Source organism: Myxocyprinus asiaticus, chromosome 10 (assembly GCF_019703515.2).
Source record: "Myxocyprinus asiaticus isolate MX2 ecotype Aquarium Trade chromosome 10, UBuf_Myxa_2, whole genome shotgun sequence".
In the NCBI taxonomy this organism is placed as follows: domain Eukaryota; kingdom Metazoa; phylum Chordata; class Actinopteri; order Cypriniformes; family Catostomidae; genus Myxocyprinus; species Myxocyprinus asiaticus.
In genome coordinates, this window is record NC_059353.1 from 8,850,286 (window position 1) to 8,866,169 (window position 15,884).

General features: G+C 37.7%; 1 protein-coding gene across 1 annotated transcript; it reads right to left on the minus strand.

The window, feature by feature from the left end:
• Positions 1 to 1,026: 1,026 nt before the first annotated feature.
• LOC127447248 (eIF5-mimic protein 2-B) lies at positions 1,027 to 15,548 on the minus strand. Its single transcript, XM_051709007.1, has 12 exons — positions 15,409 to 15,548; positions 14,814 to 14,887; positions 13,683 to 13,859; positions 13,495 to 13,589; positions 8,341 to 8,406; positions 8,096 to 8,231; positions 7,895 to 8,004; positions 5,338 to 5,508; positions 5,100 to 5,246; positions 2,188 to 2,326; positions 1,964 to 2,086; positions 1,027 to 1,476 (listed from the first exon to the last, which is right to left on the minus strand). The coding sequence occupies exons 2-12, from the start codon at positions 14,875 to 14,877 to the stop codon at positions 1,448 to 1,450; spliced, it is 1,257 nt and encodes a 418-aa protein (XP_051564967.1). The 5' UTR covers positions 14,878 to 14,887; positions 15,409 to 15,548; the 3' UTR covers positions 1,027 to 1,447.
• Positions 15,549 to 15,884: the final 336 nt, after the last annotated feature.

Consider the following 15,884-nt stretch of genomic DNA (forward strand, 5'->3'; position numbering starts at 1 on the left):
ATGATAGAAAGGTGTCAGAACACAGTGCATTGCAGATTGCTGTGTATGGGGGTGCATAGCCACAGACCAGTCCGAGTGCCCATGCTGCCCCTTGTCCACCACCGAAAGTGCCTACAATGGGCACTTCAGCGTCAGAACTGGACCATGGAGCAATGGAAGAAGGTAGCCTGGTCTGATGAATAATATTTTATTTTAGATCATGTGGACAGCTGGGTGCGTTTGCGTCATTTACCTGGGGAAGAGATGGCAGCAGGATGCACCATGGGAAGAAGGCAGGCCAGTGGAGGCAAAGTGATGCTCTGGGCAATGTTCTGCTGGGAAACCTTAGGTCCTGGCATTCATGTGGATGTTACTTTGACACGTCCCACCTACCTAAAGATTGCAGAAGACCACGTACACCCCTTCATGGCAACAGTATTCCCTGATGGCAGTGGCGTCATTCAGCAGGATAATGCGCCCTGCCACACTGCACACATTGTTCAGGAATGGTTTGAGGAACATGTCAGAGTTAAAATTCCCCAGATCTCAATCCAATTGATCATCTATGAGATGTGCTGGACCAACAAGTCTGATCTATGGAGGCCCCACCTCTCAACTAATAGGACTTTAAAGGATCTGCTGCTAATGTCTTGATGCCAGATACCACAGGACACCTTGGCAGCATGAGGGGGACCTACACGATATTAGGCAGGTGGTTTTAATGTTGTGGCTGATCGGTGTATGGTGCTATTCAGGAAGGCTTTTTGGTGCTGTAAATAACATTGATGTAATAAAACCTTTCAGATTTACATGCATGTCTCTTTAATAAAGGGTTGTATTTAAGGGTAGTTTATGATAACACATCCATGAACTTCAACATCAATAGCTGAAATTTTATATGAACATGAAAAAGAAACATTAGGTTCCTTGACTGGTCATATTTCCCTTAAAGAACTCAAATGGTTCCGTTATGCAACAAGTTATTTTGTAAAAGGTTTTCTACCAATATAGAAGACAACACCACACCATTAACATTACAGAGGCAAATCTTATTTTCAATGTCTTTATTATTTAAAAAAAAAAAAAGCGTCATCAAGGTAAAGGATAGGTGTCAAGATGCTTGAACTGTGTTCAAGATTTGTAGTTTACAGTTCGCAGACACTTTTTTGATGTTACAGCTATCAAAAGCATGTTAGAACAAAAATGACAATAAAAGCATTCAGGTTTTTGAAATCCCTGAAGGAAAAATCCACTTAACCTGTAGGGTAAGACTTGCACTGCACCACTGATTCATCAGAAAAAGGTTACAGCAGCTGTAAATTCATGACTGGCATGGAGATGTAACTCTTTCTCTCGCTAAATATTAAAAGGTTGCAATTAAGCCCTTAAATCAGGACATTTTCAGAATTCAGGTGAATTTACAGCTCTATCCACCTTAATTCAGAATGGATGTTCTGGCTTAAGTCACTCAGTCACTCTCCTCCTCAGACTCGGATTCTAAAAACACACAGGCAGATCAAGTTAGTGAAAACACAATTTAAAAACTCAGAAATGCTTAAAGGCAGCCAAGTGCAAGTAGAGTGGAAGTCCTCTGTAATCGGATAATTTACAGCCTTTGGGATAAATCATGCAATGGAAAATAATATAATAGTCATCTTATTACCCCATTTGAACTCTTCCTGGTGTATTAGGGCAAAGTTATTATTTGAATGCATATTGATAGCATTTGTAACATGCATTATGATTAAGTCATGTGATTATATTAATACAGCATGCATGGAAGGAGTGGAGCACCCTGCTTCTATTGGAAGTCCCTTACTGTAACTTGTTATTGCCTTAAAGACTGACGTGTCACAAATGCTATCAGTCGAGCTTAACTTGTTTGGAACCCACAACATTCCTTTAACCTTTATACATGTACGTTGCACAATATTTAATGAGCAGAAATGCACCCGTCTCACGGCTGACATGTCTGATTACTCACCCTCTTCAGCATTTTTCAGCCACTCCACAAACTTCTTCATCTGATCCAGGAAAACGCTCTTTCCTTTGGCCAGGTGAGCTTCAGTATACCATTTAAGAATAGCCTCTTCACTCAAAACATCCACTGATGAAGGATTTAAAAGATTAGAAAGGATTGAAAGGGACCATTTAATACATTAAGCTCTGCAAAAACATTTAATCAATTCAGCCTATGAGAAATGCTACCTTTATAGAGCAGCAAGACAATCTTCTGGAACGCTTTTATGAATTGGATGTTGTCATAGCAGAACTCCTGAATCTTCAGCAGTAGGCCAAGCTCAGAGAGGCCCTGTGTGGAGAAGGCCTTCAGAAGAGGGCTGTGTTGCTGTGAAAGGGAGTCAGGAATGGGGTTAATTGCAGTACCACAAGTTCATCTGATTCAGATCAACACAAATCTGAACACTCATGAAGATTAAGGCCATTGTAACCTACACTTGTTTGCAGAAGTAATGGGTATAAGGAATGGAACTATTCCAGTTCCCCTAATGTTTCCAATTCTTTTAATGGTTTCATTTATCTGCTTTTGAGGAAGAAATATTTGGTAATAAATGCATTTGTTGTTGTTTTTTTGCATTTACTGCCCTCAGGGGTCTGTTGCAAAATAAGAACTTTTCAGATTAACAGAGCAGATATTATACAATTCTTGCAAAAGATGCATTCATACAGGCTTTAATGGATTTCAAAGACTTTGAGGCATAAATGCAATCAAATAAATTGGTCGTACTGTAATAATGGTCGACCGATAGATAAATCGGCCGATACTGTGAATTTTGTAATTATCGGCAGATAAATTTGCTCGTTTGGCCGATTTGTTTAACCCTATACAGCCGTTTGCCTCAAAATATGATACACAATATTTGATGGCTCCTGTTTCTCTCCGTTCAAGCTGACGAGCCAAACAACCTATACTAAGTACATTTCACATGTTTATGACACCATCTAGTGGTTGTGAAAAAAGTGGTTTCAATGTTTATATAGATCTATTTAAAATGGCGGCAGACTTGCACAAAAAACAACTCATGTTGGGATAATTGACATCTTATTTTAATAAAGTAAAAGTGACAGTAATGATTATATTGTTACTGATATTTTAAAATGAGTATTTGCTGAATAAAAGCAACTTGTGTTTGATTAATTTTAAATATATCATTGAAAACCCCCCCTTCGAAATCCATGTATCAAATATGATATAACAGGCTTTTGAGGTATAGCTCTCAAATCACCATTACATTACATTCATGCCCACCACAAAAAAAAAAAAAAAAGATTCAGAGCTTTGATTCTGACATACATTTTGTAAGCTATATTTAATAATTCTGTGTATTTTCAAATATGCAGCCTGCTCAGTCATTATAAAGATCCCATTATTGTACACTACAAGCGATTATGATGTCATCTTACCACAAGTTCCTGAGACCCAACGAAGAAAGTTTAACAATTTCCCTTTTTTAAATGTCAATATAGTGTTTGGTGCATAAAACACATTTAGTCCCAATAGTTTATTAAAAAAATATTTTATTCATTGTATTTGATTTATCACAGTTCAATTCAGCACATTTCAATCCATATTTATAAACCAAGGAGAGGAAGCCGTCATGGCCAAACTCTCAAATATTTGGTATCTCTGAAAAGCCCAGGGAGTCCTCTGAAAATACTGCAAGATTTACCACTGCAGCATGTATGGGCTGAGAAAAACGTACATATAATTGTCCAACACAAAAATGAATTGCTGGGCCTCAGGAGGATAGTGACCTTTAAAGTCTAATGTAACAAATGACAAAAAATACTTGCAAACGTTTTGTCAAATGGTACTAAAAACAGCTGACAAAAAAAAAAAAAAAAAAAAAAAAAAAGGAATTTTCTGACAATTCTTTCATGCTTTACAGGGTCAAGGATGCGAGGGCGCCGAGAATCGCCTGCTTGCACAAAGCTTCTGAGACATGTAACCGAGCAATCACAGTCTGTTTTTTGTTATGTGCCATCGTTTACTACAATAATAGACTGGTGTGCAACAGTCTCATTTAAACTGCCTGCATATCAAACTTGTATGAACTCAATGTTAAAGTGCTTGTGTGTTTCATTCTCCCCCTCCCTCCTCAACAGTTCCCTGTAACTTTTAACTGTCTTGTCTAACAAGGCAAATATCAATAAAACTAATATCATATACCATCTGCAAATATGCAGATACCTCGTTTAAACAGATGTAATAAACACCACAGTTGTCATCGTTTACACACAAAGTGATCAAACCAATTTTACAAAATATAAGCCAGTTCAGAGTGCACAGGTGGCACAAGTGTGTTGAATGTCAATACCAACAATGGATGGAAACAATCCGAGAGGCAGGAAGAAGGGTACGTGTAAGAGGTGGTGGACAAGGAGGAAGAGTACGAGGAAGAGCAAGGCCATGAACAGTCATTTCAGATGAAATTCAGGCAACTGTGATAGACCTGAGATAGAATGAATCTCTCATTGACTGTGATTTTACAGTAGCACAACATTGAATGTACAGCGGTTGCTGTATTTTTACAGTATGCAAATGCTGAATATATGGACATTCAATACTGTATTACTTGTAGTTATTGCAGTATACAATATATTCACTGTACATTGTGATTACTGTGTAAAAAAAATAAAATGAAAAAATAATTGCAAAATGCATTTACTACATACACAAATTCTGTAACTACATGCCCTGGATGCTGTGTTCTCCACTTTTTGATGTGGTGTCTAATGAATGCTCTGTAGGGTATATATATTGACTGGCTGTGTGTATGATCTGAAAGCATTGTTTGAGCACAGATGAAATGGTTTTGAGGTGATTGATTCTGCCAGAAGAGTCAGGGGTTTTGTGAATGTAGTTTGAAGATTTGGTTTTGCATTCAATGTTGTGAGAAAATGGGTGGAGGTTTCAAGAAATGGGTCTTAGCAATTGTGAAAAACTGTAAATTGAGACACATCGGCCACCCTGCTCTCTGGATATTGGTAATTAAAAACCCATATCAGTCGACCACTAGTAGCCAATATTATAAATTGAAAGTTCAGGCATGGCAAGCTGTAAAAAAGGCAGCGTTATTCCATGCATGCCCAGTTCTTACCTTCAAGTGTTTAATGGCTTGTTCAGTGACCAGCTCCTCTTTCTTATTCCATTCCACTGTGCTCATGACACTGCTCCACATGATACCAATCATCTTCTGCTCCGTAATGCTGCTCCTCTGCATTTCTTCCGTGCAATAGGTGATGATCTAAAAGAAAACCAGAGATTAACTATAGCTTGTACTATTCAAAAAGACTTAATTTTTTAAACCTAATTTAAGTGGCAGTGCCTTCACGGACCTCTTTAAAAGAAACCCCTTGAGATATCTGCTCTTGGAGCTCTTTTTGAAGCTCCTTGCGTGCTCCTAAGGACTGCTGGTTACGAGAAATATCAGAGAGCTCCTTGAGGCCAGCATCAGTGAAGTATTTAGAGAAATATTCATTGCTTCGCTTGTTCACTGGAAACAGCTCCTACAACAGAACAGAGGACAATTTACTTAAAACATGTGGTCTGCACTGGATTCCTCATGTTGTGCATGTTGATATTAGAGCCCGACTGATATGGGATTTTTGAGACCGATACCGATTTTAGAGAGGGAAAATTCACCAATTACCGATATGGCTCATTTTTGAGCTGGAATGAAAACAGACCTTTTCTATGTGGATTTTGCACCGATATGACTATGCAAAGGTACTCAGAAGGCTGCTTTCTTAAATATTTGTATCAAAGAACATTTGACATTATTATTATACATTGTCTACAAATTCTAGAAATGAACACTGAGAAAATAAAGAATAAATAAAAATACATTAAATGGTTAAATAAACATCAGTACTGTATGTTTTAGTATCAGTCAATGGCTGACCATTTAAATAAAGAATAAATAAAAATAAAAAGCTAAAACATCAGGGGCCAGTTGCACCAGCCATATGTACATTACAACTTAGCCTAGTTGTGGCATAAATGGGCCTTAAGTAACAATTTACGCTCTACTAAATATTTGAGCGTTGCACCAATAAATTTATGTAGGACGTAACCCTACGTATAAACTAAATATTTACAGCAGCTTCCGACCAGGAGTAACTGATGGAATAAAAAAATCATTTTTATGTCATTTAATGACATCAATGAGCTCATATTTTGGTTGACAGGCATCAGTCCTTTCGACATATGTTGGCATTTACAGTCATTAACATTTACGAGAGAGAGAAAAAAAAAAAAAAAAAAAAAAAAACTTACTTTTAAGCAGCTCTTCAGCATGAAAGCGATCTTTCCAAATGTTTACAAAAAAAAAAAATTTTTTTTTTTTATTTGAGTCTTCTTTATATCTGTGCATGCTTGGATGTTCAGGATAGCCGCCTCAGGTGAGTCAAATCCCGTCTCCACCAGACCATGTCGGTGTTAATTTTACTCATCAAAAGATTATGCTTTTAAGTAGCCTAGAAAATAACTGTTTTAGACTAGGTATGCCATTTTTTTTTTTTAATCTGCTAATTAAGAAGGCTATTTTCAACGAGGTGCCGACTGCCTAACGTGTTAAGCTATCTTTTATTCTGTGTGCACGTCATGTTTAGAATACATTAGGTTTATTGTAGGCTACATCACAGGCCTATTTTTTCTATCCTATAGCTATTTTATTTTTTACATCGTAACTGTTATTGGTTAACGTTCTTTACCGAACAGCTGTCATATTAGATCAATGGTTAATGCACGACTGCATGTCGTGAAATACGCGCAACTTTCCAGCGCATTTTTTTCTCTCTCATAGATTTGGCTTAGTCTACCTGTTAATTATTTTCAACAATGTCCTGACTGTTTTAATATATTAAGTAACTTTTACTTGGTGATTTCCATTTAGAACAGGCTTTTAGGGTTGTTCCATTAATCCTGCACTATTCATTCAATTGTTTTCAATAAATAAACCTGTATTCGCTAAAGGTGAATGAGTGTCATGTTCTATATTTAATGTACAATGATCATAATTCAAGACGAGCATGTCGCAGATAAATGCCCCTTTTCAGCAGAATTTAGCATCGGATTTGGAATAGATTAAGTATTTTATATGGGTCACATACATTTTTTTTTATTTTTTTTTTTTAAACTGTTTTCTGATGGTTGGTTTCTCTTTAGACTAGACGGTTACAAAACTTCCATTTAAACGACAGTCAAATTAGTCGTAGCGCACATCTCTAGTGAGTACATGTTTACACCCTGACAACAATGAAAGTAGCTACGTGGTTAGCTAGTTAGCTGTAAGCTCGTTGCCACAGAGTAAAAGATGGACTTGATTTACTTTCCAGCATTGCGTCTCACCAATTAAGTAACAGCAAAGCGTGAAATCAACACTCACCACACACAATCCACCACCGCACCATTGTCTGCTGAGCTGCAGAAAGATGCTCTGCTGTTTACCTTTCAATCTGCTACATTACTGACTGCACTGACAAAGTAAAGCTGGCTAACAGCAAACAGATGTGATAAACATGAGTGACATGGTTGTCAGGGACAGGGTTAACGTTATATTAGTTATATAAAATGATGGGGTCATTTATTATTAACTTTCCAGTATGTATTTCACAAACTGTTAGCAATTTAAGGAAGAGAGACCGCTCAAATCCACACCATTTAACTCCACCCTGTCTGCAGAGCCACCGTCAGCTCTGTAAACGAGTCGGAGTGCGCTCTGCTGGACAAACTACGCTATGACACCAATTCTAAAGCATTGTTTTCTGCATTATATGTTCTGAAAAATGTTTTCATATCGGCACATATCGGTAAAATATACGCCGATACCGATATATCGGTGAAAGGCTAATATCGGTTGGGCACTAGTTGACATACAGTATTGTTACTCACCATCAACCTGCTGTCCATGCCAACCTTACGGAGACTGGCAGCCACAGAGTTAATGTCCTTCTCATTGATCCAGGATTTGAACAGTTTGACAGCAAAGGCTGGAGACAAGCCTGCATAATATAATAACAATGTATTTAATATAAAAAGATTGTGATAAATGGTCATAAATCTTCATGCAATACAGCAATCCATCAGATGTACCTTCTTTGATCAAGTTCTCATTGAAGAGGCTGCTTAAGATTGAAGCAGATACATTCCCATTAGCCAGTAATATGCCAGCGAGCATGGCAAGTTTGTTGCGCTCAGACTCTGTGAACCCTTTTAAAAACAGGAGCAACTGGCGGGGGGGAAAATAAAATATTAAAATGGTCCAAATATCACAAAACTCTGGCTGTGTTGCCTTTACAGAAAGGGTTATGGTTGACAATTTATGAGGTCTAAATTACCTTTTTTATCTCCTCTTCGAAACCTCTCTCCAAGTACTTGTAACGCCTGATAAGCTTGTTAAAAACCTAAATTGACAAAGACAAAGAACACATTAAGCTGGGATTACTTTCCCCTTGTAGGAAAGGTCATTCTTCCTCAAGGAATATTCCAGGTTTAATAAAAGTTAACCCTTTAGTTTAAGCACTGAGGGTGTTTTTTAAAGACTTCCTGTTTCAGTGGCATTCCAAAATTAAAGGCTTATAACTCCAAAAAATAAAGTCACGTGTTTGGGATTATTTTAAAAGAAAACTTTAAATTTAATGATATAGATTGATACATTTTGAGACTCCCAACCCAAGAAACTGATCCTAGGTGGCCAAAAACGTCTCAAAGTTTCCAAAAGCCTCACCAAACAAAAACTGTACATAGTCAATTACACATGCAAATACAACAATGACTAAAAGGTATGCTCTCTCTCTCCAAATCATGCAGGCATGAGTAACAAGATCTCATTCAGTTCCATTCTGTGTCATCTGAGCCATCATTGAGTCGGTGTCATGCACATTGTGCTTTGTGTGGGGTGTCCTTAATAATCCATACATCTGATTACATTGTGTCTGGGCTCTTTTAAAAAGATAATCGCCTCCAAGTAATGGTATGTGATAGGGTTGCGCTGTATACCGGTACTAATGAAATATCGTGATACCAGATTTTTTATTTTTTTTTTTAAACGGTACGATATGATTGCCAATTTCGGTACCATACTCTAGTTTGGTCCTATTAGCAAAATTTTAAGGCATGACAACAATTTGACAATGAACAAAATTAAATCTAATGGCCAAGTGTTATCATTAAACAGCGTAAAGATGCAATTTAATTAAATATGCAGCCTACACGTGATGCACGCTTCCGAATGAACGATAGGTGCTACTGTGCTCAGTGTCATATTTCACAAACAAAAACAAACAGATCAGACGTGATGCACATAATGCAGTGTGTTTAAGTGTATGAGCGGCTGTGAATGCTCATACGAACTCCTTTATTGCTTGAGATCTCAGCATTTCATTTAGAATGTGGACCTTGGGGGGCATGTGTAAGCTCAGCAAGTAAAGATGCTGACTACCACACCTGGAGTTGCAAGTTTGAATCCAGGGCATGCCGAGTGAATCCAGTCAGGCTTCCTAAGCAACCAATTGACCCGGTTGCTAGGGTGGGTAGAGTCATGTTGGGTTAACCTCCTTGTGGTCGCTATCATGTGGTTCTCGCTCTCGGTGGGGCGCGTGGTGAGTTGTGCATGGATCCCGCAGAGAATAGCGTGAAGCCTCCGCACGCGCTAGGTCTCCGCGGTAACGCGCTCAAACCACATGATAGATGCGTGGATTGACTGTCTCAGATGCGGAGGCAACTGAGATTCGTCCTCCGCCACCCGGATTGAGTCACTATGCCACCACCAGGACTTAGAGCGCATTGGGATTTGGATATGCCAAATTGGGGAGAAAATCAAAAGAAAACAAAAAGGACCATATTAAAAACTACCACACCAGAGGAACTCAAAAGGTGCATCAAAATAAAAGGTGGAGTGGTGGTGGTGTAGTGGACTAAAGCACTGAACTGGTAAGCAGAAGGTTGTTGGTTCAATCCCCACAGCCACCACCATTGTGTCCTTGAGCAAGGCCCTGTAATAAGTACACTGTAAGTCACTTTGGATAAAAGCATCTGCCAAATGCATAAATGTAAGACATGCCAAAATAAAAGCTCCGTTTAACTCGGGTTCTCAGCGGGTAGGTACTGCCCCTCCAGTGGGCATTCAAAGGATGCCAGGGTGCGCTGAGAGCAAATTATTAGAGTGGGGGCCGTTAGGTTACAAATGGGTGGCGTTTATCAGTCATGTTAAATCAAATCTACCGTCTAGTTCCTGTTTGCATTAATTTTTATCTAGACTCCATTATATGGGTTGGTATGCAATTGTACCACAGATTATCTGATTCTGAAGTCTAGTGACACATCTGAAGTACCTGGTTCAGCAGTGTCAAATAGACAGGCGAAGTCACAACTTCCACTAATGCACCTTTATGGCTCTTTAGATGGATACAGCTCGATGGACAGAGCAGCGCAAGCACAAAGCAGGTGTGTTTTTACTCACAGACCGGTCTCGAGCTCTAAAACACACACCTCTGATCATTGCAGTGTTGCGAGAACCAGCGAGAAGCATGGCGCGAGAAGCGGAAGCCATCTGAATTTGGCACAGAATTCTAAATGACCACCCTTGAATTTACTATAGTAACACTAACTGTACTTTAGGCAGAAACAGATTCACAATACATATTATCATATCACTACTTAAGCTCTATGAAATTTGTCATAGGCTACATTAGAGGAGTGAGGGAATAGAATAAATTTGAATAAAATTTTTAAATGTTTATATTTTTTTACATGTGCTTTGAGTATGTCTACTGTTTGGAATTACAAAATGCCATAATTTGTTTTACAGAAATCATGATACATCTAACCATGGTAGTGAAGATCCATGCTGCCATGTGCTTACTATGGTCTTGTCACAAATACCACTGTTAACCCGAACATAAAATAATTTTAGATGAAATAGAAATGCAAATATCCTAAAAAATTGGATAAAATATTTGTTTGCGTAAGAAAATATAACTGATTTTGTTTGCCTTCAGAAATTCCAAGAGATGACTCATTTGATTCAATAAGAATCTGATGAAAGGAGTTCCAACTCAGTCACATTGTTAGAATAACTTAATCACAAATTAGGTGTTAACTTTCCTTTTTCATAGATGAAGTAGGGGGGCGTTCATCAAAAAAAGGTTGAAAACCACTGGTTTAACCTGATGCGTGAAACTGAAGACATTACGATAGAATTGTTTTACTGTTGTTTATAAAAATATATAATATTCAAAGTAATAGCAATTATACTAAATTTAATAAATGGTTTTATTATTATTAATAAGTATTACAATTTTTATTATTATTATTATTATTATTATTATTATTATTATTATATGCAAGCAATATCACAATAACAAGTGTTCTGAATATCAGCACACTGTGATTAAACCGTTGCAGCCTTGTGTCACAGGTAATCAGAATTTCTTCATTAATGTTTTCATTCATACAGTGAAGCTCTGTTGTGCCAAAACAATTGCTTTTTTTGTTAAATTATTATTTTATTAAAGCTTTGTATTCATTTGATTAAACACTTGATAACATTTAATAAAAACATGGAATCCAGAATTTTTTTTAAAGGAAAATGCAGAATTTGCAACTGCAAGACTTTATGCAGTTCTTTTAAATCAAGCCCTTTTCTGTGTGATTTCTTCAGTAATCATAGGCTATTTATTTGTTGCCAAAGTATCGATACCGAGGTACCAGGTCTGGTATCGTACCGAGGCCAAAATTTTGGTATCGGTTCAACCCTAGTATGTGATGTTATGCTCCCTTCATTTTTCATGAAGCTATAAGCAAAAAACACAGCTTATAAGCAACACCTGTTTACAAGCACTTTTAGCTTCACTCTCTTCAACATGAGAGCTGTGTCAAACATGCGTGCTCTCAATATCTCATCAGTCACTCATCTCAGCGCTATTCCCTAATTAATTGAGGATCCCAATTTAAATCAGACTGATGTTGGTCGCAATGCCACTAATAACAGATATAACTGTTTAACCTTAACGCATTTGCTTAATTTGTGATTTGCATTGCAACAAAATGGCGAAGGCGGTAAACAAATCATAAATACTAATGATTCCTCATAAGAGCAGTTTTGGAGCTTGTAATATACAACTTTCTTATTTTTGAACATATCTCTGTTGTGTGTGATGCTCTCATGGTTTTTAATTGTTGCCAGTGTGGCACAATGATCTTTGATATTGACAGCAGAACTATTCATTATGGTTTTCAATACAAATAAATTTTAGCAATTCACAATTAATGTCATTTTATTGTGTGAGGTATAAACATAACTTGCAAAAGTGTGGCTAAGGGCGCTTTATATAATTTTTATATAATACACACACACAACATAAAACCACCTGCCTAATATTGTGTAGGTCCCCCTCGTGCCAACAAAACAGCACCATCTCATATTCTTCTCACCACAATTGTACAGAGTGGTTATCTGAGTTACCGTAGACTTTGTCATTTTGAACCAGTCTGGCCATTCTCTGTTGACCTCTCTCATCAACAAGGCATTTCCGTCCACAGAACTGCCCCTCACTGGAAGGTTTTTTTTTTTTTGTCACCATTCTGAGTAAATTCTAGAGACTGTTGCGTGTGAAAATCCCAGAGATCAGCAGTTACAGAAATACTCAAACCAGCCCATCTGGTACCAAAAATCATCCATGTGATCCATGGGTAGTGCATAAAATCATGCAGACACGGGTCAGGAGCTTCAGTTGATGTTCACATCAACTGTCAGAATGAGGAAAAATTTGATCAACGATTCGGACCATGGCATGATTGTTGGTGCCAGATGGGCTGGTTTGAGTATTTCTGTAACTGCTGATCTCCTGGGATTTTCACACAACAGTCTCTAGAATTTACTCAGAATGGTGCAAAAAACATCCAGTGAGGGGCAGTTCTGTGGATGGAAATGGCTTGTTTATGAGAGAGGTCAACAAAGAATGGCCAGACTGTTTCAAACTGACAAAGTCTACGGTAACTCAGATAACCGCTCTGTACAACTGTGGTGAGAAGAATATAATCTCAGAATGCCATTCTGTGATGCAGGTTGGAGCTGTTTTGGCAGCAGGAGGGGGTACCTACACAATATCAGGCAGGTGGTTTTAATGTTGTGGCTGATCTGTATGTGTATAATATAAATATATATTTATTAGGCCTAAAATTTCCTGATCGGTGCACCACTAATATCAAACTCCATTTTGTTGCCATGACGACTTAATACTGTACACCCAAAAACAACTATTTAACTTTACAGCTCAAATACACAAGTTTTAAGAATTAATGAAAGTGCTTTCATAAAATAAGCCCCAATCACTTCCATTGCAAGTGCCTTAATGTAATCTTGACTTCCTCTTTTCAACCTTTTTTTTTTTTTATAATAAAGGAGGGACGAGTCAAAATAGTGACAAACTGTGCAACACATTACACATGCGCTCGTGTGACAGCACACACTCTTAATAGGCACCACTAACCTGAGCATATGCCTGCATGGTTTTAACATCCTCATCTGCAGTGAAGAGACAGAAGTGAGTCCGAGTCATGTCGTCAGATAAGGCACCTCCTGGAGCTAGTGGGCACAAAGAAAAACAGAGCAGCTTTAGTCGAGCTATATTTCCCCATTAATCCCCCCCCACCCCAAAAAAAACTACCACAATCTTACCCAGCATTCCACCAGCCACCAGGATATCAAAGAGGGTTTCTGCATAGCGCCGGTAGTCAAGCTTGGCACCAGAGGAATCAAGGAACTTGGCAACAGCGTCCAAATCAGTGCCAGTTTGATTCAGTCCTTGTACAATGCACTCCTGAAACTGTGTAGGATCAAATCTCTCCTTTTCATCTATTCAGAGAAGGTGGAAGTTGAAGTTCATCAGATGAAGGTTCAATTAAACAGTTCTGCAGGTTTTTATGGCTATAGGTCTATATGGTTTATGTAAGGGAGACTAGGATAGTTGTCACACAGGAAGTGGTTTTGTGTAAAAGTCAATTACATAAATGCAAGTTTTCTAACAAAGAACTTGCTTTTTCCAAACACGTCGTTTTGGACTTACACCTACACCTAGTGAAAAATCAATAGTTTTCAGTTTCAGATGCCATTGTAGAAATGTAGTATTCACAGTCAGCCATGTTTACTTTAATCAGTGAGTGAAAGTGTCAAATAACAGGACGGTTACTGAGATTAAGAGAGTATAGTATTCAACTGATCATGTGATTCTAACATGGCCGCCCCATGAGCGGACCCTCAAAATGTAGAATAAAACAGCTTTTATAAGGTTACTGATATGACTGAAATCTTCATCTCACGCAAGTGCTCATGATTATATGCATATGTTTCAAAATTACTATTCCTTTCTTTAGGAGTTAAACTTTTTTAATAAGAAAAAAATTGCTGAGTGCACCTTTAAACTAGACACATTGTGAATGCCATCCTTCAACCTAAAATTCAGTGAACTCAAACCACACTAGCATACATTAAAGCCAGTTTTTAACTACATAAAATGGTAGATTTTAACCCAAAATGGCGCGCTATTCTTAAAACAAGTATTTATGTTGCTTTGGGGAAGGTTGTCCCTTTTTTTTTTTTTTTAAATGTGACTTAAACAATGGTGACACTTTTGAAGTCAAGTATATCTACTTTTCACAGTTTTATAGTAGTTTGTGTTTAAGTTTAATGCAAGCACCTATAACATCCGATTTAAATGGCAGATTACCATTGACAAACTTCCCACATAGTGAGACAAAGATGTGGCAAATAACAGTGAATAATGTCAGATACCGTTTTGAATCTACTAACCTCTTTTTCGCGTCTTAAAACGCTGGCCTGTTAGCGTTGGCTTCTGCTGCTTTTGATAACTCATAAAAGACACCCTGCAAGAAAAGAAAGAAAAATGACAGACACCCACGTGGTCACAACTGGTTTAATGCGCATCCGTTGGCTCAGCATGAGAAAATGACTCGTGGCGTGAGAAAATGGCGTGTCTAAGCTCATAATAGATGACTCCGATTACAATAAATTATATTCGGATTGTGAGAACGTGCCAGAGGGAGATCGGCGAGGATAATAAATTACATAAATTGCAAACTAACGTCAGGAAAAACTCTCCTTGATCACGTGATGTTTTTCGAATGGTCGACATTTTTAGGTTTATAAATAGACACATAACCGACGTTCTTCCGCAACATGGTTCAATAACTAGAAGGTCATTCATTACTACCAAAAGATTAAAAAAAACACAGTATCGTGTTTATCCTTTATATACGACATTTTCAAAACTGGCTCAATCACATCGCAAAAGACATGGCTAAGATCCAACATTTTTAAATATTAACTTTAAAAAATAAAAGCAAGACAATCAATCAAAAGAAAGATTCTTCAAATGAACACTTACCGAATTACAGGAATAATAACAACTGGTTGCGAACAGAACTCCGAACAGAAGAATAAGCGCGTGTACAAGTCTGTGACACGCGGACACGCGCAGTGTATTAAAGGTGGACTAGTGCATTTCAAGAGGGGGGTTCAGTGACGACAAAGGCGGAAATAATGGAAAAAAGCTAGCAAATAACTTGCTTTTGAAATAGTCTCTCAATATTTACCCAAGTATAAGTAGCCATACTCATATAATAGATAGTTAATGTTAATATTTTTTACAGTTGTAAGGTTACGCCCAACTCTGTTCCCCTCTCATTAGAGTTGCCAGACTTCCTGTCAACACGTTTCCAGATTTGTAATAATGAGTCCGGGCTGTGGATAATATATATATATATATATATATATATATATATATATATATATATATATTCAAACATAAAATGTTGTTTCAGGAAGTACCCAAAACCTGCGAAGAGTTTCGATCCTTTTGTT

What these genes read in the sequence shown, in the direction of transcription:
- LOC127447248 (XM_051709007.1), bottom strand. Translation starts at nt 14,877, where the DNA reads ATGAGTTATCAAAAGCAGCAGAAGCCAACGCTAACAGGCCAGCGTTTT. An exon ending in TCGAAGAGGAGATAAAAAAG is followed by an intron (nt 8,232 to 8,340) that starts GTAATTTAGACC and finishes CCCCCCCGCCAG; the next exon opens with TTGCTCCTGTTTTTAAAAGG. An exon ending in TGTCTTGCTGCTCTATAAAG is followed by an intron (nt 2,087 to 2,187) that starts GTAGCATTTCTC and finishes ATCCTTCATCAG; the next exon opens with TGGATGTTTTGAGTGAAGAG.